The sequence below is a fragment of the Pinus tabuliformis genome, chromosome 7, assembly GCF_031772625.1.
Source record: "Pinus tabuliformis cultivar Carrire ecotype Pingquan chromosome 7, CPIR1, whole genome shotgun sequence".
NCBI classification, from domain to species: Eukaryota; Viridiplantae; Streptophyta; class Pinopsida; order Pinales; family Pinaceae; genus Pinus; species Pinus tabuliformis.
In genome coordinates, this window is record NC_142293.1 from 1,235,264,087 (window position 1) to 1,235,288,227 (window position 24,141).

The 24,141-nt window shown below is 35.4% G+C and overlaps 1 protein-coding gene and 2 pseudogenes across 1 annotated transcript; all 3 read right to left on the bottom strand.

Annotated features, from left to right (window-relative positions):
- Positions 1 to 1,568: 1,568 nt before the first annotated feature.
- LOC149251847 (UDP-glucose 4-epimerase-like) lies at positions 1,569 to 11,923 on the bottom strand. Its single transcript, XM_089454008.1, has 6 exons — positions 11,895 to 11,923; positions 11,653 to 11,793; positions 9,605 to 9,697; positions 9,169 to 9,400; positions 4,869 to 4,876; positions 1,569 to 1,638 (listed from the first exon to the last, which is right to left on the bottom strand). Exons 1-6 carry the CDS (start codon positions 11,921 to 11,923, stop codon positions 1,569 to 1,571), a joined length of 573 nt encoding a protein of 190 aa, XP_089310134.1.
- A 1,076-nt stretch (positions 11,924 to 12,999) lies between these two features.
- On the bottom strand, positions 13,000 to 14,250 carry LOC149251848 (uncharacterized; annotated as a pseudogene).
- A 2,153-nt stretch (positions 14,251 to 16,403) lies between these two features.
- The window catches only part of LOC149251849 (lysine-specific histone demethylase 1 homolog 3-like), a 107,126-nt pseudogene continuing 99,388 nt past the window's right edge, over positions 16,404 to 24,141 (bottom strand).

Here is a 24,141-nt window from a genome sequence, read left to right on the forward strand (position 1 = left end):
CCAACTTTTAGTCATTTTTAGCTTAGTCATTAATTGGTTGTCTCAATTTTATCGTATAGTAGTATATTTAGTCATAAATTTGGTCATTAATTTACACAATTAATGACTAAATACACAACAAATATACTACTATATGATCACACAACAAAACCGATTAATGACCAAAGAAATATGACTAAATTTTGGTCGTGTTATAAGATACTATAAACTAGCTACTAATAGTCATATATATGAAAAATTTAGTCATCATTTCTAATCACAAATTTATCATTTACAGTAGTCATTTATATTTTTTTTATAGTTTCATATTCATTATATAAATGATTAATTTAGTAGTTTATATTCATTTCATTTACTTTCATTAATAAAACTATAAACGACTAATTTAGTCATATATTCATTTTATTTTTGTTCATTTTTAATCAATATAAACTACAAATTTAGTAGAATTAGATTGATTTTATGTGTTCATTATTAATCAATATAAATTAATTAGTATAATTTTGTGACTAAATTAAAAAAATAGTATACAATGTACATGTTCATCTAATATGAAAAAGCAAAGTTACATATGTTAATTACAATACTAAATAATATCAAGTAAAACTATAAATAATTTCAACCACATAAATTATATTATATGAGATGTCAAATATTACAATATGAGTTTCCAACTTAATATAGGTTGGACTACAATTTACACATAAAATATTGTTTCATCACTTCAAAATATTATCATTGTCTTTCCAAGGCATTGTAGATGAATTCACCAACTCTAAAAACTTGACAGTCAGTCTCTATGTGTGTGTCTCTTGTGAGATATTGGCTTTAAGGGTATCACTAGACTGGTTCTCTTCTCTCTTGCTTTCTACATTTGTCGCTCCATTGTTATTGCTCTCCTCTTTCTTCAACTCCTTCTTATCGTCAATACCTAGTTCATCTTCTGAAAACGAAAGAAGATAAAATACAGAGTATAAGACATGAAATATGATGAATGCTAAAATATAAACTGAAGTAGACTATAAAATATTTATACAACATATACCTCAACATCAACTATGTCAATGCCATTTTTCCCCATAAATGTAAGAAACTCAAGCTAGTGTTATTCAATTGGGCGATAGTAGCCAATATGTCACCAAATGACCTACATAAACAAAGCAAATAAAATGTCACCATAGAAAAGAACACCTGAAATATTCACATCCAATAACGAAAAAAATAATTAAGTTTTCCCATATATTAATTGATCATTGACAATACTAATATGTACTTGTAGCAGAAAAGGGCATATATTTACTGAAAATGTGAAATGTAGGCATAATGTCTTCTTAAGCTAAGACCCTTAACATATTGAAATGTCAAAATATCAATGAATTCTTCATATCAGACAACTAAACTTAAGGACTATATTAAAAAAATGAAGGAATCAATACACAAAAGCTCTACAAGCCTTATTTCAGGCATAGAAAAGACACATTGTCGCTTAAAACAGTTTTGAGATCTCCTTATCATGGGCTCTAAATTTATGGAAAAAATATCAATCATGAAACTCGGGGGAAATTTACCTATGTCACTTTCATTAAATAGCTTATGGAGCACAAATGGCCATCAACGAAGTCTACTACATGAATTGGTCTCGAACCTATACCATTGCAAGTACAGTAGAAAGAAAATAAATAGTTTCAAATAGATAATCTAAAATGCATAAGCATATTGTTGGCATTATGATACATATGTTGTACTTAATGGCAACCCACTCATCTCAGATGATAAATTATAGTTCAGCAAAGTTCACGCACTTTCATGAAGATAAAAGTTTCTTTCATGAAGAAAAAAAAAGTTTCCTTCATGTAGAGAAAAAGTTCACGCACTTTCATGGTTGGCTCATGGTATTAGTCCGACAGTTTTTGATCCTATGGTTTTGGTCCGTGGTATTGCATCCAAAAGTGTTGATCTCACGCACTTTCATGGTTGGTTCATGGTATTAGTCCTATAATTTTTGATCCTATGGTTTTGGCTCGTGGTATTGCATCCAAAAGTATTGATCAGGTCCTTCTGAAGAAGCTTGATCGCTTGAAGGAAGATCTAACATCATGAGCAACTACGAGAGGGAAGCATCAATCAGGCCACCGATTTTTGATGGGACAAACTTCGTATATTGGAAGGTAAGAGTTACTGCCTATCTTCAATCTTTGGGTACAGAAGTATGGGACATTATAGAAACAGGGTATACTTTTCCATCAGCTACTCCTACAGATTCAGCTGAGAAAAAGAAATATGAAACAAATGCAAAGGCGGTTAATACTCTTCTAGGATGTCTATCTCAATCTGAATTTGTGAAGGTTATGCAATATAAATCCGCAAAAGAAATATGGGACAAGATTGTCTTGAGCTACGAAGGAGATGAACAGGTAAAACGTGAAAAAATCCAAACCCTCAGGATTCAGTATGAGAATCTCAGAATGTATAATGATGAAAGTGTGGCTAACTATTTCCTTCAGAGTAGATGAGATTGTTAATTGTATGAAAAACTTGGGTGAAGAAATAAAAGAGGCTGTTGTGGTTGAAAAAGTCCTAAGAACATTGTCCCCCAAGTTTGAATCTAAAGTGTCTGCAATAGAAGAAAAGGAAAATCTACGAACTCTTACTATGTCTCAGCTACACGGAATCCTAACTGCTTATGAAATGAGAAAAGGAGGTCCATCAGACAGGAGAGAAGCTGCTTTTAAGGCTTCAGGCAAAGGATACTACTATGAATCAAGTCACGTGCCAGAAGAAGAAGAAGAATCAAATTTTGTCAGAAATCTTCAACGGGGTACTGGAAGGTTCAGAGGTAAGCTACCTTTTAAATGTTTTTCTTGTGGAAGAGTAGGTCATTATGCTGCCAAATGTCCTCATAAGGATAAGATTGACAAAGGGAAGGAACCTGCTAGATGGAACAAGAAACAGAATGCAAATAAGAAAAGCTACTACACTCATGAAGATAGTGATGGTCTATCAAATAGTGATGAAGATGAACGAGGTAATGACTATAAACTTTTAATGGCATTTGAAGATGATGATTACATGGATGCTATAGATGTGGATAGCTTTTATGAAGAGATTTCTAGACTTAAGACATGTATAGAAGAAAAGAATATGATCATTGATACTCTACAATTTCAAATTGATGAAAAAGAAAAATATCTTGAAAAGTTAGAAGGTGAAATTGTTGGCCTTAGAAAAGAAATTGAGAAAACAAAGGCTATTAATCTTAAGTTTGTCAAAGGATCTGAAACTCTGGATGAGATCATCAATGTACAACGTTCTCCGCTAAACAAGACAGGTCTGGGGTATAATGGAGAAACATCTCAAGCATCCACCTCAAAGAGTTATCTTGATGCAGCAAGAAGGAATGAGCAAAAGCACAATGGAGATCACCAGGTAAAGCAGGGACGAATTACATCAAGAACGAACAAAGACTATCAGGTAAACCAGGGGCAATCTGTCTTAAGGATGAACAAAAGCTATAACCAGCCACAGGTAAAATCTTCTCAATTTGCTTCAAGAATGGATGACAATAGAAATTAAAATCATTTGGCCGATAGATTTGATAATCGCAGAAGTTTCTTCAATGGGCAATGTTTCTCCTGCCATAACTTTGGTCACAAAGCAGCTCAATGTGTTGCATATAAAACAATCATGACTAGAGAAGCTAAAAAAAAAAGAAGTATGATCGGGATTACAAAAAGGACCTATAACAACTTTTTGGCTCTTGAAAATGAAGTTGAATGTTCTATTTGCAATAACTTTGGTCATGAAGATTCTGAATGCAGGAGCAGGTTTCAGCAGACAAAGGAACAAGCCTCAAGCACCAAAACATGGAGAATAAAGGAACCACAAACAGAAAGATGTGGGATAGCATTTTATGCAGAAGGACAAGAAAATCTATAGTACATTGACAGTGGATGTTCGAAACATATGACAGGTGATAAAGAAAAACTTGAATCATATTCTGCTTTAGAAAAGGGAAAGAAAGTTTCTTTTGGAAATGATACTCCTGCAGCTATAAAAGGAAAAGGCACTGCTCAGTTAAAAGAAAAGGTCAAAGCTGGAAATGTTTTGTATGTTGATGGATTGAAGCATAATCTTCTAAGTGTCATCCAGATGTGTGATCAAGGAACCGAGGTGATATTTAGATCAAACGGATGTCGTGTTCGTGATCTTGATACAAGTGAAACAGTGATCAAAGGTAGAAGAACTCCAAATAATCTATACATATTTGAAGAAGGAGAACAACAATGCTATTTGAGCAAGGATGATGAACACTGGTTATGGCACCGGAGGTTGGGGCATCTAAGCTTTTCATAAATAAGGAAAGCATGCAAATATCAGGCAGTTCGTGGTCTTCCAGATATCAAAATTCCAGACAACACCATATGCAAATCATGTCAGTTTGGAAAGCAAACCAGAAATAACTTTCCAGAGAAGGAAGGATCAGCTAGCATGCCTCTTGAGCTAGTCCATACAGATGTATGTGGTCCATTTAGGAAAAGGACACCTCGAGGAGAAGAATACTTGATATTATTCATTGACGATTTCTCCAGGTTTGTTTGGTTAGGACTTATGAAGCACAAAGACGAAGCATTCGAGAAATTCAAATCCTTCAAAGCCTTGGTTGAAAATGAATCAGGTTATAAAATTAAGTGCCTCAGGTCTGACAGAGGTGGGGAGTTTACCTCAAATGAATTTTTCGATTTCTGTGAAGAACATGGGATAAGAAGAGAATTCTCTACAGCTAGAACTTCTCAGCAAAATGGAGTGGTGGAAAGGATGAACAGAACAATCCAACAAATGGCTCGTGCTATGCTGGATGAGTCTGGAACTCCCGCAACTTTCTGGGGTGAAGCCGCATATGCTGCGGTTGTTATTCTCAACAAAACAAATGTCCGAGTGAACAACACTCAAACTCCTCATGAGCTCTGGTATGGTGAGACTCCTTCGGTAAAGAACTTCAAAATCTTTGGGAGCAAATGCTATATTAAGAATACTGATGTGCAACTTGGCAAACTTGAACCTAGAGCAGATGAAGGCATTCTTCTTGGTTATTCTCCACACAGCAAAGCATATAAGTGCTACAATAAAAGACTTGGAAGAATTGTTGACAGCATTGATGTAGTGGTTGATGAAAAGGGATACATTCCTAGGCAAGTAAATCATGAAAATATCGAAGAAGATGAAGACTACCCTCAAAGACAGAATGATGAAGAAGAAGAACCTCAAGAAGCACCAGAGGAACAGATAAGGATAGAAGAGAAGACTCCATCCCGGTACGTTCAGAAGAATCATCCAGAATCTCAGATTTTGGGGCAGAAAGAAGCAGGTGTACAAACAAGAAGAAGAATTGCAGAAGCTTCAAGCTATTTGGCATTACTCTCCTCCACTGAACCACAAAATGTAAAAGAGGCATGCAAAGATGAATGTTGGGTCAAAGCAATGGATGAAGAACTTGAGCAGATCGAAAAGAACAACACTTGGGAGTTGGTTCCTAGACCAAAGGATAAGAATGTTATAGGGACAAAATGGGTCTTCAAAAATAAGTTGAATGAAAATGGGGAAGTAACTAGAAACAAGGCAAGACTTGTTTGTAAAGGGTATGCGCAGCAAGAAGGAATAGATTTTGAGGAAACTTTTTCTCCTGTTGCAAGACTTGAGGCCATCCGAATGTTCCTTGCTCTCTCAAGCTTTCAAAAGTTCAAAGTATTTCAAATGGACGTGAAATCAGCCTTTCTGAATGGAGACTTAGAAGAAGAAGTATACATTGAGCAGCCAGATGGTTTCATTCTTGGAAATGATCCAAATCTTGTATGCAGACTGAAAAAGGCTCTCTATGGTCTTAAACAAGCTCCAAGGGCTTGGTACTATCGTTTGGACAAATATCTTCATCAACACGGTTTTTCAAAAGGATCAACAGATAGCAATCTTTATATAAAAATTGAAAATGACAAATTGCTAATACTTGTTGTGTATGTAGATGACATTATCTTTGGCAGCAATGAAGAATCTATGAGTCAAAGCTTTGCCTTGGTGATGCAGAAAGAATTCAAAATGTCCTTGCTTGGAGAATTGACATATTTTCTTGGCCTGCAAATCCAACAAAAGGAAGGAGGGATCTTCTTGTCTCAAACCAAGTATCTCAAGCAGATTTTGAAGAAATATGGCATGGAAGATGCAAAACCAGTATGTACACCCATGGTCACAGGATGTAGCCTCAGTGCAAATGATGAATCAACAGCAGTACATCAACCAACCTACAGATCTATGATTGGAAGTCTACTTTATTTGATAGGTACCCGACCAGAAATCATGCATGCAGTAGGAATAGTGGGAAGATTTCAGGCAAATCCAAAGGAAACTCATCTTCAGGCAGTAAAGAGAATCTTCAAATATCTTCAAGGGACTCAAAATTATGGCTTATGGTATCCTAGAGATACAGATCTCACACTTCATGCTTATACTGATGCAGATTGGGCTGGAAGCGTGGATGACAGGAAGAGCACAAGTGGTGGTGCATTCTTTATGGGTTCCAGATTAGTATCTTGGTTCAGCAAGAAACAGAGTTCGATTGCCTTGTCTACAGCTGAAGCAGAATATGTTGCTGCTGCATCTTGTTGCACTCAACTCCTTTGGATGATGCAGACCTTGCAGGATTTTCAAATCACTTGTACACCACCTATCTCCATCTTATGTGATAATACAAGTGCAATCAGCATTTCAAAGAACCCAGTCATGCATTCAAAAACCAAGCACATACCAATCAAGTATCACTTTCTCCGGGAACAAGTGCTTGAACAAAAGGTCAAGTTGGAGTATATTCCTTCTAAGGAACAGGTTGCTGATATACTCACCAAACCATTGCCTAGGGAGACCTTTGAATACCTCAAGCAAAAGATGGGGGTTGTTGATGCATCATCTTGTTGTTGAATCTCTTATGATTGTTGATTGTACGCAAGGTTCATCTGATGTATATGCGTACATGTGCTGGGTTGCGGATTGGTCAAAGATCGAATGGCACAGGTTCAGGGGGAGCATATCATGCATTGTTGGCATTATGGAGGAAGTACAGAAGGAGATCATGGATGCTGGTCTGAATATTGCTGCAATACATCTCTATCTCTTTCATGGTCATTTATGGTGTTTGATGGATTATGGTTCTTCTTTGCAGATCTGGTTTATAGTCAGGGGGAGCATGTTCTTAGGGGGAGCATAACCCTTTGCCCTTGATGTCAAAGGGGGAGAATGATTGGTTGTTGTTGCCATCAAGTCCAAAGGGGGACATTGTTGGCATTATGATACATATGTTGTACTTGATGGCAACCCACTCATCTCAGATGATAAATTATAGTGCAGCAAAGTTCACACACTTTCATGAAGATAAAAGTTTCTTTCATGAAGAAAAAAAAAGTTTCCTTCATGTAGAGAAAAAGTTCACGCACTTTCATGCAGAGAAAAGTCCCTTTCATGAAGAGAAAAGTTCACGCACTTTCATGGTTGGCTCATGGTATTAGTCCGACATTTTTTGATCCTATGGTTTTGGTCCATGGTATTGCATCCAAAAGTGTTGATCTCACGCACTTTCATGGTTGATTCATGGTATTAGTCCTATAATTTTTGATCCTATGGTTTTGGCTCGTGGTATTGCATCCAAAAGTGTTGATCTCACGCACTTTCATGGCTGGTTCATGGTATTAGTCGAACAGTTTTTTGATCCTATGGTTTTGGACCATGGTATTGTGGAAGGTCTAAGACTATAAAAGAGGAAGGAGATCATTTGGCAAAGCATTATCGAAAAAATTGAATATCTAATTAGTGCTAGATCTGAAATATTTGTGATTGGGTTATGGTGCAGATCTGGATCTGAATGAAGGAGGAACCTTAGTGCATAAAGAAGGATAAGTTCTATTGATGGGTCATAATCTTTATGCTTGAATAATAGTATCTTTGCATGATTTTGATCTGTTATATGAGGCGCATGCTTGATCTATAAATCTGACAATCTGGGTTAATTAGTGTCTGAATATTTGAAAGAAGGAATTATCCTTTATAGATCTGCACGCAGGTTTCAGGTTGTTGAAGTAGCGTATATCTTTAAATTATGATCTAGCTGCCTCTTTCTATTGCTGCAGTATTCTGGGTTCAGAATTTGGTGTGTGGTTACTGTTACTGTGTTCTGGGTACAGTTATCAGAGAAGTGTTTACTTGATTCAGTGCTAATTGGGAAAAGGAGATTGTTTGATGCAGATATACTTGATGATTGATTGATGTTCATGGATCCAGTCTGGAAATTTATGAAACGTGGTCCCTGGAAGAAAGAGAAGGTTGTAGCCTTCAGTAGGCCAACACCTACGTACTAGTATCTTGGCTAGTACAAGAGCTAAGGGGGTTGTAGCTCCCTTCCAGGAGAAGCTGGAGAACGAGAGAGGGTTGTAGCTCTTTGCAGGTTGTAGCCTGCATATTGGTAAAGGACTGCACCAGTACAAAATCATTGTAAAAGGAGTTTCTAATTGAAAGAAGATAGAGACATATTGCAGCAGGTGGTTTTCACCCACATTAGGTTTCCACCTTATATCTGGTGTTCTTTTGTGTGACTATTTGCTTTTCTTGTTCCTGCTCATTATTTTATGATACTGACATACAAAGTAATGATCAATATTTGAATAATTATTCAAAGTATAAATAAGGAAGATATATTGAAAAGAATTTGATAATACTGATTCACCCCCCCTCTCAGTATTATTTCCAACACATATAAATGAGTGAGTTAAAGTAACATAATAAAAAGAGTTGACAAGAGTCAGAAACATATGCAAGCTTCAAAAGCAATAGGTTCAAATATCTATGACCTATAACATGGTCTCTTAAAGTTGTCCAAGTATCAATGTTCAATAAGTAGCAAGTATTGCGGTTCGAAATCAATATGTTCTAATTTATAATAGTCTCATAAATTATCCTAAGAGACTAAATCTGCCGCATACTAATATGACATTTTGGGAAAGATCTTATGCTGCTAGTAAGTTCATGTGTGTAGATTCAAAACCACAAATTTCTATATGATATAAAACCAAACTGACATCTCTATAAAAAATTATAATAGCATCAAATATTGAAGATAGTATTCTATCCTACTGCTATGCCATCCTTTGTTGGGTAATCATTACCATATATGTTCAACATTGGTTGCCTACCCACAACCACTTGTTGGATGAAAGGCATGAGGTTATTTGGAATTCCCTTCAGATCTTCTCCAATCTGGCTACTTGGGTGAGCTCCAATGGTGTTGAAGTAGCTCTGTAAAATCATTCTCCACTCTAGATCTACCTTATAAATATCATGGGCTATATCTTCAAGGAAGAGTTGAAGAAATAGATGGAAAAGGGATTAATTTATGTAGCTACATGGTCCATCTAACCACTAATAAAGAAATTATTTTAAGCAAAAAAATGTAAGAATCTACTCGGAAAATATTAATATTTATTAAAATAGAAATGACACTCAACAACTAAAAACTACAATATGGAGATATAACTATTGGTGCACACATGAAGTTGAACATCAAACCTAAGTGCATCCATAGGTGTTCATTGTAGAAAGTTGGAAGTCTTCTACACAAGGAATCACCTTGCGTTGTCCATAAATTGTAGATGATGATGAAAAATCCATTTGATAAATATATTTGAGTAAAATATGATTACACTTCAAGTCAAATTAATAAAATTAATTTATGAAATTAACATCTAGTAGTGTCATAACTTAGCAGCACACCACATTGATACACATATCCTTATATGCAATGGGCTTACTAAAATGGATCACAATAATCCATAAATGAGCAACAGACAACACTGAAACACATATCCTTGTATGCGTACTAAAATGGATCACAATAATCCCCAAATATTTTACTCACTTGCATCAGGTTCAATGAAAACATTTTATATATTGATCTCAGAGCAACACTGAATAGAGATGTTATTCTTCCTTATAATTTTCATTTTTTCTCTATTGACCCATTTATTATGCCACTAGGTAGGAATTGGAAGCATAAAGATGATACACATCTTAATTAGAAAAAATAACAAAATATATTCTGAGATTCTACATCAAATTAAACATGTAACTTTCACACAATCAAAACAAATGAGAAATTTGCTTAAAATCAAGAATTTTTGTGCTTGTATGTTATGAAACACAAGTATTCTGGAAATCCATACCATTTCATATTTCATATCTATAATCATAGTGAATCAAGTATTACAAAAAATGATTCCATTTTAACCAAATGGATGACTTATTTAGATCTAAGTGAAACAATGTAAATTTTTGAAAAATATTCTCAAGTCAAATTGGTTTTATAATGCCCTCTTTGCAAAATATTTGGGAACTGATTTATGTACTTGTAATAAATCATATAGAATATCACAATGATTATTTGATCAACTAAAATACCTCAAATAATGCCTTGATAACTATACTATCATTCGAACTCGTGAAGTAGCTTGAACTGGCACCAGAAATAACCACCAGGATAACAAATTGTATGAGTCACTGCATTTTGTAGTTGCACAAGTTTATTAGTTCTTTCAAAATTGTTTCTAAAATTGATCCAATTCTTACAAGATAATAAAGTATCTACTAAAAAATGAAGCTAAAAAAGAAATGAGGAAAATCAAGGATATTTCAAATCCACATACTTCAGCCTTCAAGGAATCAGAAATGAATAGAATGAAGAAATAGCCATGGGATCACCATTGTCATAAATTTCCACTAATATGTACATCAAGTACTTTGAAAAGTAGATATTAGGATCCCTTCTACTAAAATTGTGTCAAAGGGACCAATTCATATATGTATGAATATCGAATGCTCTCATGGAATGAAAATCCTGAATGAAGTTCTCAATCATCTCATAAACCAAAATGAAAGCATTAGATTCATGATGGAGGTGGAAAATAAGAGGATCATTCCCTTCATTTAATTTCTCATAAAAAATAACTAATATGGATCCTTATTGGCTTATCCCATCAAGTTTACCAGAATAAAACCCATACCACTAGATACTTGCATGTAGATTCTCCTCATTATCCAGTGCAAAAACAAGTTGTAATCAACACTCTAGTAATGAGCCAATAGGATCTTTGAAGATGAGCACAAAGCAAGAACTACAAAACTTGGCAAAGGTATTCAAAAGAAATGGTTATACTAAGAGATAATATAACAATGCTCTCCTGAAGGCAAGGATGATCCCCAAAGAAGGCAAGAAGAAGAGAATGCAATATCAAAAATAGCACTACCTTACATCAGGGGAGTGACATAAAATCACAAAAACTATGAAAAGGGGTAGCGCAAAAGTCACCATCTCCCCCCAAATACCATACCACGCAAGTTATACTATGTAAAAGGCATAATCAATCCTAAAATGCAGAAAGGAATCCAAACTATAACATGTTCTTTTGGAAAGATTTACATTGCAAAAACTGGTAGGTACATGCAAAATCAACTTAAGGAGCACTATGTTGATATCATTTCATAACTCTAATATAATGCCTCTACATTGGCACAATTCTATTATATACATAATTATAAATATCATTAACAGTTGGAAGGTTTAGAATTAACTTTTTGCAACTATGTTTGGCCACAATCTCATATAGGTTTGAAGTTCCAACTAGATTGTTCTTATAATAAGATAATTGAATTGCTACACTTTCATCAATAGCCTTCAATCTAGCAAAATGTATCACGACATCAAATCTACACCATGAAAAAGAAAAGCTTATAATTATATTAAATAATTTACTACTCGTAAGGGTTCTGGTGTAAGAAATGGAAGGATAGTACACAAAAGCAAGAACAGAGAACCAACCATAAACAACTCAACCATCGAAATAAGTAGTTAAAAGCTCGATAATATTTGACAATCTGCAACTATCTCTAATTTATATATGGTGTTGATCATCCATCTACATGAATACATAATACATAGATGTTTTCTAAAGAGATGGTAGTTTCTTGCTTCTTGAAGGAAACAATATTCATTTATCTGAATATATAGATGGTTTTTAAAGAAAATAAATAGCTAGTTGTGTATATCTAGCTCGAGTGGTTTGGTGAACAATCCCTTTTCAAATGGTATATATTCAAGTATCCGTGAACAATCCCTTTTCCAATGGTATAGATTCAAGTATCCAGAAACCCTTTCCCCAAATCCAAAGGTTCAATCTCCAAAAACATGTGATAATAGATATTTGACATGTGATATATTTGACATGTGATATTATCATCACAATTGGCATCTAAAAGATGTTAGAGATGATGTCTGAAACTAAATTTAAAGAGTCAATTTTTATGGGTGTCTACTATAATTTAGTTGTAGGAATGTGCATATGTGGCATTTTTAGAGGATTAAAAATTTGGGACTAGACCATGCCAAGGTACTTGGATTTCAGATCTTTTTCCAATGATGCATGCAGTGAAAAATGAGTCAAAATCGTTCATTTTGATTTTATAGATGGATTCACAAATATCATGTTGTTTCAATCCTTGAAATTCTCACTGGATTCCAATCAAAAATATGTCAGTAAACCCTTCCATGGAAAACAGCCAGTGTGATGTGGGCATTAATGATGGGTAAATTCCAAGTCCGACACTGGCAAGTCATAATATTACAGGGATATTTGGTTTTTTGTAAATGCAGAAAACCATAGGCCTGTGAAATTTAGAGTGCCCGCACTACAGTACAGGAATGCATGGGATTTTTACATGACATGATTTGGGGTCCAGTCCTTTGGAGGCTGCTTACATTGCATTGCATGCTCTATATTTGAACACTTGGATACACCAACTCTATGAAAAATATCTGCATTCCTTCGATTGGAACTCAAAAGCATTTAATTTCAATGAAATATTTTTCTGGAATACTTTCTAACACATTTGTCTCAAGGTTTATCCATTTTTCTACTAGTGTGTGAATAGACATAGAGAGGATGGATGAGGCTGAGTAGTGCATGGAAAATATCCTAGTCCTAATGATTCTAGATAGGAAGGTGAGTCACTTGAAAAAGAAGCAGAGTTAAGATGAAAACTTGACCCAAAACGAAATCTAGTAAATGGGTATGATTTACTAATGGCATTTGAAAAGGAAATAATAGGATCTGAAGATAATATTGTCTTCCCTTTATATGTATATCACCACTGAACAAATTAGGACTAGGTAATGAAATCCAATTAGACTGAGATGCAGATGCAACTGTAGTGATAACTTGATGATCTGTCCTGTAATTAAAATGCAAAGGTATTGTAAATGACTGAAAGGCATCTCTAGTAGAAAAACAAGATGATGATTTGAATAGGTCGATCTTCATTCTCAGGTTAGCTATAGGCTCGGAAGATGAGCTGAAATTCTGAGGCAACAATTCATCTCGACTGTCATCAAAAGTGGGCCCATCAGTCATGTCAAAATCTCTCAGGAGTCAAAACACATGAAGCTCCAAGGGACTATGCACTGGTGCCAGTCTTCAAAGTCAATCCAAAATTTTTGTCATTGGTACCAAAAAGCATTTTGATTAGTTCATTCTCCCCACTATCATCAATGTGATTCAATTCTAAATATGACTTCAAAGGACTACAAGGCTTGGTAGGAGAAAAAGTTTCAATGATTGAAGATATAAAATCTTTTCCGATCATATCTCTGCATCCGAAGCTTGTTCATGGTTCACATATTTGAGAAGATAAATGCATTGTTATTACCCCATCTTCAGATGTTTTCTCATAAGCCACATTAAGATCAATATATAATGAAACTCTATTTCCTTTTTAAATTGAACTAAATGCATCAGAATTTTAAATTGGTATTTTGGAGACAGGGTGTTGTAGATCAATTATTTCTCTAGGTTCTGCTAGTCGAAAAGCACTTGTTGCTCCAGATCCTTTCCAGCCTAGTTCTCCTATGATTTTCACTGGATTTATTGAAGGAATGAAGGGTCCATTTGACCTCGCCACCGCTACAATTGGTGTTGCTAAGCTAGTGCAGGATACAATAAGGGGAACAAAAGCACTTGTGTAAGGCACAACTGATAAATGAGATGCTGATGTGGATAGTGTTGCATCATAATGACCTGCTTCATCTAGTTTAATAGATTCATTTAAGTCAAAAGAAGGTATTTTTGATGAATCATTGCTTCCATCATACTTTGCTAGAGGGATGGTCATTGCCATAATTTGGTCAAAAGAATGCAGTTCATCTCACCACACACTCTGTACTGTTGTTTTCAAACATAATTCTTGATGTTCTACAAATGTTGAAGATACAACTATAATGCTTTGTGGACCTTCATAACTAATATTAGAAGATACCTCTGAAAGCTCATTATGTTTGATTTGAACTTTCCTTTCAATGTCACAAATATCAAGAATAGTACAAGATCCCATATCTGTAGTAACATTTTTCTTGTCATAACTAGTAGTCACACCGATTCCTTTATTTTCTACTTCTCCAGATGCCACAATATACTCTGGTTCCATGCACTCACTTTTTTCGATCATAGTTTCCTTACTAGAATCCTTATATGTGATGCTCCTGGAAATAGGAAGATGTTCATTACCTTTGTGTTCACCCTTCCCTTCGTATTCATGTTCAAGTCCATAGGTAGAATGATGTTTCTTGGCATCAAGCACATCAGTACTTTTATTTTCTTCATAAGACAAACTTATATCCTCTACATCTTTATCAGGAAACTTATTATAGCCAGACTGCTTGTCATGGCCCTCTTCTTTTGCCAACCTTGTTTGCCACTTGATGTGTAATTTGCACAAAATTGTTGTTAGAAAGGCCTGAATGACAATTATTTGGCTCCCTAACATCAGAATTAGAGGCCCCTGTGCATGGAACATATCCTTCACTTGGATTTTCTTGGTTTTCATTTCCAACCTCTTTTTCCTTTTCCAAGCAGTGTTCACTACTTCCTTGGTTGTCTCCTTATACACTAATGTCCCTGACATGTACCTTTTCTTGTTGTAAATTAACTACATCCTGTATTTGGTGTCCACCAAGTCCCTCTTGTTTGTCTCTTCTCTCTAGTTCAGATTGTTTTTCACAGTCTGAATCCAATCCATCTTTTCCTCTGATGTACAGTTCTACAATATCATAAGAGAACTCATCCTTGGTTGTTTCCCATCCCTGTTTGAACATGAATTCTCTTGTATTCTATCTTCAATAAGGCCCTTTATACCATCCCCTACCATAGCAACATTTCCAGTTTCCAAAGCCCTCATAGAGGAATTCAAAGCATCCTCCTTTTTACCAGTAAATTCCACATTTTGAAATGTATCCAAGTTGGTTCTAGAAGCATCTTGATGATCCATGGAATAGTGATCATTCTTGTCTTGCTTCATATTCAACACATTTTGACCTACTACATCATCACTCCGAGGTGAATTGAGTTTGGATCCATAACCTGATAAACCATCCTACCCTAAATTCTCTCATGTTTTCATGAAATTTGTTACATAATTGCCTATGACATTTTCATTCTCATCTTTTGAGATTTCAGTCACAACTATGCTTGCTAGTAAATTCATCCCACGTTCATCCATGTTATTGTTTTTTCTTGAGAATGGATAGAGAAGCCTTCACTGGTACCTTCTGAGTTCTCACTAGGTTCACAGTATTTTCTTCTTTCTATCTCAACGGTCCCCTCTGTCAAGTCTTCCTTTCACTCTTCCCTTTCACCAAGGTCTAAAGATAAAATTTGAGCTTTATTGCACATTTCCAACAAATTTTCACTATTTTCACCATTAATGTTGCACTTCTCAATAGGTATAGCACTTACGGATTTGGTTTTATTTCTATAGCAATCCTCTGTATTAACCTCTAGAGAGGAATTACCATAAAAAAATATTCTATTCTTTTATCTTCCCATAGTACACATCATGTTCGTCTTTCTATCCAGGAGAAATCACACGATTCCCAGGAATTTCTTTATCTGCATTCAATCCACAATTTACACTTTTAGTAGGGCTTCGAGATGGGTTAGGAAGTCTTGGTATCAAGTATCAACCTTTGAATGTTATCCCCTCGAGAAATATTTATTCCCTTGTCAGATAATTTTCCAGAGTGTGTCTTTCTCACCTGATGTATTTCTACTACATAACTATGCTTTCCCAACCATGGATTCTTCATGGCTCCCTGATAGAAGTGAACTCTGGACACTTTTCATTGAAATATTACCTGGTGAACTAGAAAAGAGGACTTCTTACTAACTAAGCATACCATAGAATTCTGAGTATCTTCTTTTTTGAGTTGGACTAGTAACTTTTGCAAATATACAATGAATCAAATACAAACTTTCCTCTTAACTGTAAAATCAAGTAGCAAATTTCCTTAGCAATTGTACATAGTGGCACAAGAGTTGTGTCCCATATTTGCCCATGGAATCTTTTTTTCCCCATGCAAAAGGAAAAAATAGATATTCCCTTAGTCCACTATAATATAAAGTTGCATTCTTCACCCATGTTTCTTTCTAATATTTTTTCATCAACACCTTTAATGTCATTTTCAAATCAATAACTAAATACAATTACAATTATATTAAAGTTTGACTTGCTTAGGATGTATAAGTACTCAAATATAGAGTAACCGAGTACAAACTGAAAACAGATTTATAATAATAAGGTGCACGAGGCTTCATTACACTTTTAAACTTGAAGAATATAGAGATAATAAATCCAACGTTCCTAAATTCACAAACCATTCTAGTTTAATATGAACTATCAACTCAATTAGAAAATTAGAAATTTCTGGAGAGGGACTAAGAGAAATTTAATGCCACATGACAATAGCCATCCAACACTTCCCTCTGAGTTGATTAGAGGAAAATCGATGCATAACAAATTCTAAAGAGACACACAATTTATTTATCTATAAATAATGGAATGCCACTGATTAAATTTGAAATAAACTCAAAGTATTACAATCTCCTTGCAAAATGAAATGATAAGGTAATCCTTGATAATTGATTTCAAATCCATTATATGAACTTGCAAAAAAATTTAGGAAAATGCATTTAACATACCAAGATCCATATGTTGAGAATGCCAAGCCTTTATTTTGTGCCAGCAAAAGCCTTCATAGTAGCAGCAAGTAGCTACAACATCTTCGTTTCTAAATATAGACACCTAGTTGTTGTCTTTGCATTTCCAAACATGTCTTGAAGTAAATCATATTTTCTCAAAGGCATTTGTTCCCCATTAAGAGATCCTTTTCAAAGAACACTGGAAATTTCTCCTGCATCAAGCCTCTTAACCATGTCCCTCACTTCACTTCTTTCACTATCAGACTACCTTTGTGCAACAACCATAGCCTCAGCCTCTGTCATGGAGTCCTCCATGTTTTCTAGAATGGCAATGCTTCAGACAACTTCTCGAAGACCACTCATCAGTGCACCACCAACAGTATCTGGATGCTCTTTATAGGTTTCCTCCCCAACAAAGAATAAACAATTTTCTATAGTCCTGCCCAAAACATTGTAGTCCTCTCTAAAAGCACCAAAGACAACATAATAATAAGCACCCATACTAAATCAGTCACCACCTCAGTTTGTAGCAACATATGCAATGGGGTCTAGTATAGTAGTTTCTCCAAACAACTTTTGGAGGATCATGATTGCATGTTTAACATGATCAGAGGTTTCCAAAATCCTAGCCATCTATTGGAACCTTTCTAACTACAATAGACATCATAACTGGTGCACCAACTATTTTCTTTAGATTCCAAAACATAAAACATCAGCCACATAACTCTGTTCTCTCTAGATTTTCCCCAAAATAATCCACACTCTCATCCAAAAATACCTTCAAAAATCCCATAACTACCTTGTTCAAGACACCAAATCCAAGTTGTTGAATGGAGGTTAATTTCCAATCTAGAAGAGCTAGTGAAAAATCTATTGTATTTGCTTTCAAGCAACTAAAGGGTGCAGTTATTAGAACTACATCACCAACAACTCCTGATTATTCTCAGTGCAAAATTTGACCTCTCTCTCTATTTCACCTTTTGACTTTGGGTCCTTCGTAGAGTATGAAATCTTTGTTACAACACAACCTAGCTGAATATTAAGACCTTCAGTTAATGCCTCCACAATAGTGCTATAACCTCCTTTAATCATACAATGAGCTCCTCCAAAACCTCTGTAAGTATCATCCTGATTCCGTAAGGGAGTGAAACCAAACTAAGTTCTGCTGCACATCCATACTACAAATTAGCAAAATGCTGGAATTGTCAGATGAATTTAGTCTATGAGGTTGAGATTCCATGTTAATTCCATTTTCCATACCTGCAACTATTAAAATGTTACTTTCAGAAACTTCCTTTATGCTAGAATCAATTGTTTCACAAAATACCTCTAAGTCTCCCGCTGAGGAATCGAGAATTGTGATTTGACAGTCAGAATTGTTAAGAATACCTTTACTGCTTGCCAACTCTAAACCAGTTGAGCTTGATCGAGCAATGTGTCGCTTTTTTTAGATCATATTCTAACCCCTCATCCAAATAAATGTGCATTCTTACATCTTCATTCTAAGCAATAAGAATCACCATATCATCAAGTGGGATGTTATACTATGCTTCAAGTGCCTCATCTAAGGTGGCAAGAACTTTTGACCAGTCACAGAAGCATATAGAGGGCAGTAACTATTTAGCACTATCAACTCTAGGCCAAGCTGTGTACAAATAAATTCAGATGGATCTAGTTTTCTTTATGTTGCCACATATGCTTCAACACCAGTAATAATGCTAGCACCTAGATCCATTGGCACTGAAAGTGTTGAACAATCTGTATAAACTCTTCCACCTACCCTATCTCATGCTTCCAAAACAGTTATATGACATTAATTTAGCCACTTCAAATTACTAGCAACTACTAGCTCAGAAGGCCCTACACCAATAAAAATTATCCTTTTCTGACTTTCTAAAATAGAATTTCCATCATTGGCCTCTAATGTTGCAGTTCACTTGGATTCTTGTTTATCAATTTGTTAGTCCACTTGCAAAATTATGAAAAAAAAATTCCATGTCAATATCATTAAATTCATCTTCACCATAAGAATTGTTTATCTAGTCTAAAGCATAATGAACTTTGAGTAATGAATCCACTTCAATTTTTACTCCATGATTCTTTCCTAAAAAAACTTCATTTTTAGTCCCAGCCAGAAATGTCTCTAGTTCCTAGCTTATCATCTTTGTGGGGAACAACAGATTCAATTTCCACCTCATTTTTCGCAGCAGAGCTTCTTACAGCCTCCACAGTTAAATTCCCTATTGTATTGGGTGCAACCACTAGGGATTTGCCTATTTTCATAAGAGAAATACCACATTCTTCATAATCCATTTTATCTGATTCTGTTGACCCAAAGCAGTTCTCTGCAAGTTTGTTTCTCTTCACATATTCCACATTAAACAACATTGTTGGGTTTTCACCTTCTACCTTAATTTGACCAAGAATGAAAGAAACCTCCTCTTCTCCATCAATCACTTTGTTGCCACAATTTTTTGTCTGCATACTCTCTTTTGAAAGCTTCAACTTTGGCTCAAAATCATCTTTTGTTTTTGGCTTTTTCACTACAAGACCAACATTTATATACCCCTGCAGTAATAATCATGCACATTGTGAGCCAAAAAGTCTCTTCTAATTAGATTTATTTTTTTAAGGTTACAGATGCATGGAAATACATTAATGACTACCAAATATGCAACTACTTTGAAATAGGACAAATGCAGTAAGTTTATCTAGAATTTTATCATGGATCAAAGAAAAAAAGAAATCTATAAGACACCCAAAAATTGTAGCAACAAGAAATATAGTATATTCATAGGCTAACCTCTCACAAGTCAGTTTGTCAATTGGATGTCTAGCTCAGGTGGTTATTTGGGTAACACCCACTTAGGTTATTACACATCTACAAGAGACTAAGACTAAGGACATTTCATACTCCATCATCCCATTCATTATGTGATCAAAAGGGGGTTCTACTGTCTATTCAAGGATTACAAAACTCAGTTTTCACCTTCTTCCAATATTTAAATTAGATATGCATATCTTTGTTCATGCGGGAGACCCTTAGGACAATCACATATTTTTTCTCGATGCTCCCATCTACTGGAGGCACCATGTGGCAAGCCAAGTGCAACACCTTCTTTGATTCTAGATCCATGAGACCTCATTGGATCATATGCTCTTCATCAATGAGTTTCCCCACCCTCTTGAGGGGCCCCGTAGAAATTTCATCTCAGAGCCTAAGATAGTTCATGTCATACCAACAAGAATTCAAGTTCCTCTAGACACCATTAGTGAGATGCCTCTTCCAGGCAACAACAAATTTCACAAGTTCATCTAGTCAGCCATCTATATAGGATTTCTTCTGTACAACATTGGATGTTAGTAGAGATGTATATACAATGATTGTTGACTTGGAGGAGGAATATCCTTCTCAGTCTTCCTCCAAAATCCAAGATAATAGCTCCAAGAATTCATGATCTTCTCTTCCTTGTACCCTTGTACATGAAATTTCTCCTAAGGTTTTAGCTCTTAATAGTATGTACACAGTAGTATTTGTTTTCGACACCCCCTCTTTGGGTGGTTTTCTCTATAACTATACTATTCTAGATGATGTTTCCTCTGTGATTTCTTTGAATCATTGTCTTCTTGACAAATAAGAGAAATGAAACTTCAATTTTAAATTTGTGATCTCTTTCCATTATCTCATGATTTATTTCTACAAACTCTTATTGTAGGTAAGAAATAATTTAAGACTTCAAATGTATAATAGAACTTTCAGAAAGCATGGAGTTATGGGCTGGACAAAAGTCGAACACCTTGAGAAGGTGGAATCCTATGTGTGGAAAGCTTCACTTGGAAGCAATTGTAGGAAAAGGAGATAGAGTCTGTGAAGGAAGCAAAGCATGGTCAGTGAAGGCAGCATAATCCAGTAGCTTAATGATGGAAAATTGTCAAGTTAAAGGCACGGTCGATTTTCCAAAATAAAATATGAGTCCCCACTCTAACACATGTTAAAAGTGAACTAAAAAGGTGGACTCATTTAATGCATGTGATTAGAATGTGCAAGAGATCAATACTGCAGATGTGAAAGAGAAATCAAATGGAAACATAAAGTAGACATGTGCAAGAGATCAATATTGCAGATGTGAAAGACAATTCAAATGGAAACACAAAGTAGTACATGTCTACTTAGCAGAGACTATGAGAAGTCTCAATGCCAGGATGATAAAGGCTCAAGAAGCATAGAGCCATAGTCACTGGGTCAAGAGGAACTGTGAGCATTGTTTTCTTTGGATTTTTCACCAAAGCCTCCTGTCTCAACATACTCCACCTAATAACAACCAAAATCAAGCAAAGAAATGAAAATGTACTCCCTATTGCTATGCCCCACACAACACCTTTGCTCAAGAAGGATCCTGAGGGACACACAATACCAATTGGTTGCCCACATAGTCCCAGGTTGGCAAGCAATGACAAATTAAAACTCTCACATCTCTCGGGAATCTCTCCCAGTAATGCATTTTATGAGAAGTTTATGAACTCGAGGCCAAATATTTTACACAAATTGGGAGGAATGATACCTTTAAGATGATTGGAGGATAGGTCCAAGTACATCAACAAGGCTAGGTTAGCCATCTCTACAGGAATGCTTCCACTAATACTATTATTATGAACAACAAAAAACACTAGTGAAGATAGATTTCCTATAGTAAACTTGTTATTGCTCGAATCCAAAAAAAACAAATGATAAAAAGACGATGGTAAGAGACTGACAACGAGATTGTTGTTTCGCAAATCTAAATGAGTGAGCATTTTTGGATTTCCAAGCATTGTAGGAAGGGTGCCCGTCATTTTATTATTTGTTAGATTAAGCTTCACAAGGCCTGAAATCCTTCCTAACCCCATAGGAATACTACTAGAAAACTAGTTATAAGACAAAATCAGACCTTGAAGGTTTTGGAGTCTCTCGAAATTAGGTAAAATGGACCCACTATGAAAATTGAAGGACAAATCTAGAAAAGTCAGATTTGCAAGCCAAGAAAGTTGCCGAGGAACATGACCAGTAAGTAGGTTTCCCTATAAATTTAACTCAAATATAACGCTGCAATTCCCAATCTACTCAGGAATGTTACCAGTCAAATTGTTCCATGAAAGGTCCAACAGTCCATGGTGTTGTGTAAACTCAGAATCAGGTAATGGGAATATTTCCTTGTATCCAGCACAAATTTCACCTGGAATGGAACCAGAAAGCTTGTTATGAGAAAGGACAAGGTTATCCAACATTTCTAGCTGCCCAATCTTTCTTGGATTGTGCCAGACAAATCATTACTTCCCAAATCAACAACCACAAGATTGACACAGTCAAAAAGTTGAGGAGGAATTTTTCCTGATCCTGTTTCCATGAAGTGATAAATTTGTTAAATTCTTCATTTTTCCAACCTCTTTAGGAATAAATCCTTGTAAATAATTGTTATCAAGGTGCAACCTCTAGAGATTGCTGGAAGTAGACATGGACAGAGACAACCCACCCATAAGGAAGTTATTGCTGAGTGATATTCCAAGAAAAGTCTATGAACTCCAAAGCTCATCTGGTAATTTTCCAAAGAAATTATTGTGTGCCATGTCTAAGGTGACCAAAGGCAGACTTGAAAGATAGCCAGGGATTCCACCAGAAAAATTGTTCCCATCCAATAACAAGTCTATCAAATTCATGCACACTCAGAAAGTGTCCTCTATGCTAGTTGTAAATTGATTCAGTGACAAAAAGAGAGGCTAGGCTCTTGGCATGAAAAAGCTTTGATGTTATTGATCCATAGAGCCTATTAGCATTAATTCACAATGTTCTGAGAGATGAACAATTTCCCAGTTCCCAAGGTAAATGACCTTCAAACTGGTTTTTGGATAACCTTATAGAAGTTACTCTTCTCCATCCACCAAGCCAGGATGGAAGGGGTCCTATCAGAATATTTTCCTCAACAATAAAACTCTGAATTGACTCTAGATTTGTGAAATCATCATGGATCAACCTACTGAAAACCTATGATCAACAATTCAAATAACAAGAAGATGATACAATGATGAAATTATCCATGACTATTGCAAAGTGGTTGTGCTAAGATTCATCCATGACAACTGTACTCATGGGAAGATAGTTCCACTCCCCACATTAGTGACTTCCATGTATGCACTCTAGCCATCTATGCATTATAGAATGTCACCAATTATGTGTATATGCAATAGCAAAGTTTACGATGAAATGTCATAGATGATCAATAACATTCTTTGACTCAGTCACCTGAAACAAAATAAAAATTGCATTTGTCCATGCTATGAAAGCTCATATGTGCAAGCAATGTGTAGAAGAAAGAGAAACATGTCTGGGTCCTACTACAAAGCTGCAGTTGCCAATGATTCTAGTTTTCTCCATGTGAAAACAGAGAGTAAACTACACAAAGGCCAATTGCCATGAGTAAACATTGAAAATGAAAAATGGTAATAAACCTCCCAGCAAATCCCAAAATTAGCAGGAGTCATGCAAACATCATGACTTACTGTGTTTACAGGTTGAAGAGTCATCTGTGCATGATACCTCATCAGTCTCCACATATGCTTGAAAGAATCAGGAAACAATTTCAGAGAATTACATAAATTTACAAATAAAAAAGTTATGTGTGAAGAAGAAGGAACATAACCAACTCCATGGTGGGGGAGATTTTGGAAATTCAAAGCTCCTATGAAGTCTAATATTTTAATGTGATTAGCATTAGGTGATAAATCCTTGAATTAGGAGGTCCTCCAAAAACCCTTCTTTTGGTAAATTCATGACAAGTCTTGGATAATTCTACATATGAAGAAGAGGGAACATAAGAAACTTTGTGGTGAGGGATATTTTGTAAATCCAAATCTCCTATGAAGTCTAGAATTTTTATGTGATGCATTAGGTAACAAATCCTTGAACTAGGAGGTCATCCAAAGAAGGGCACAACAAGATCCAAGGAGATGCACACCTTGTTGGAGAGAGGTGGAGACAATAGATCATTTTCCTTTA

Bases quoted from the DNA above. Each gene is read 5' to 3' on its own strand.
- LOC149251847 (XM_089454008.1), bottom strand. From the start codon at position 11,923: ATGGTTGAGTTGTTTATGGTTGGTTCTCT. The intron at 11,794-11,894 runs GTTCTTGCTTTT...TTCATGGTGTAG, and splicing joins TTGTTTATGGTTGGTTCTCT to ATTTGATGTCGTGATACATT. The intron at 9,401-9,604 runs TTAGGTTTGATG...CCATCTATTTCT, and splicing joins ATGAACACCTATGGATGCAC to TCAACTCTTCCTTGAAGATA.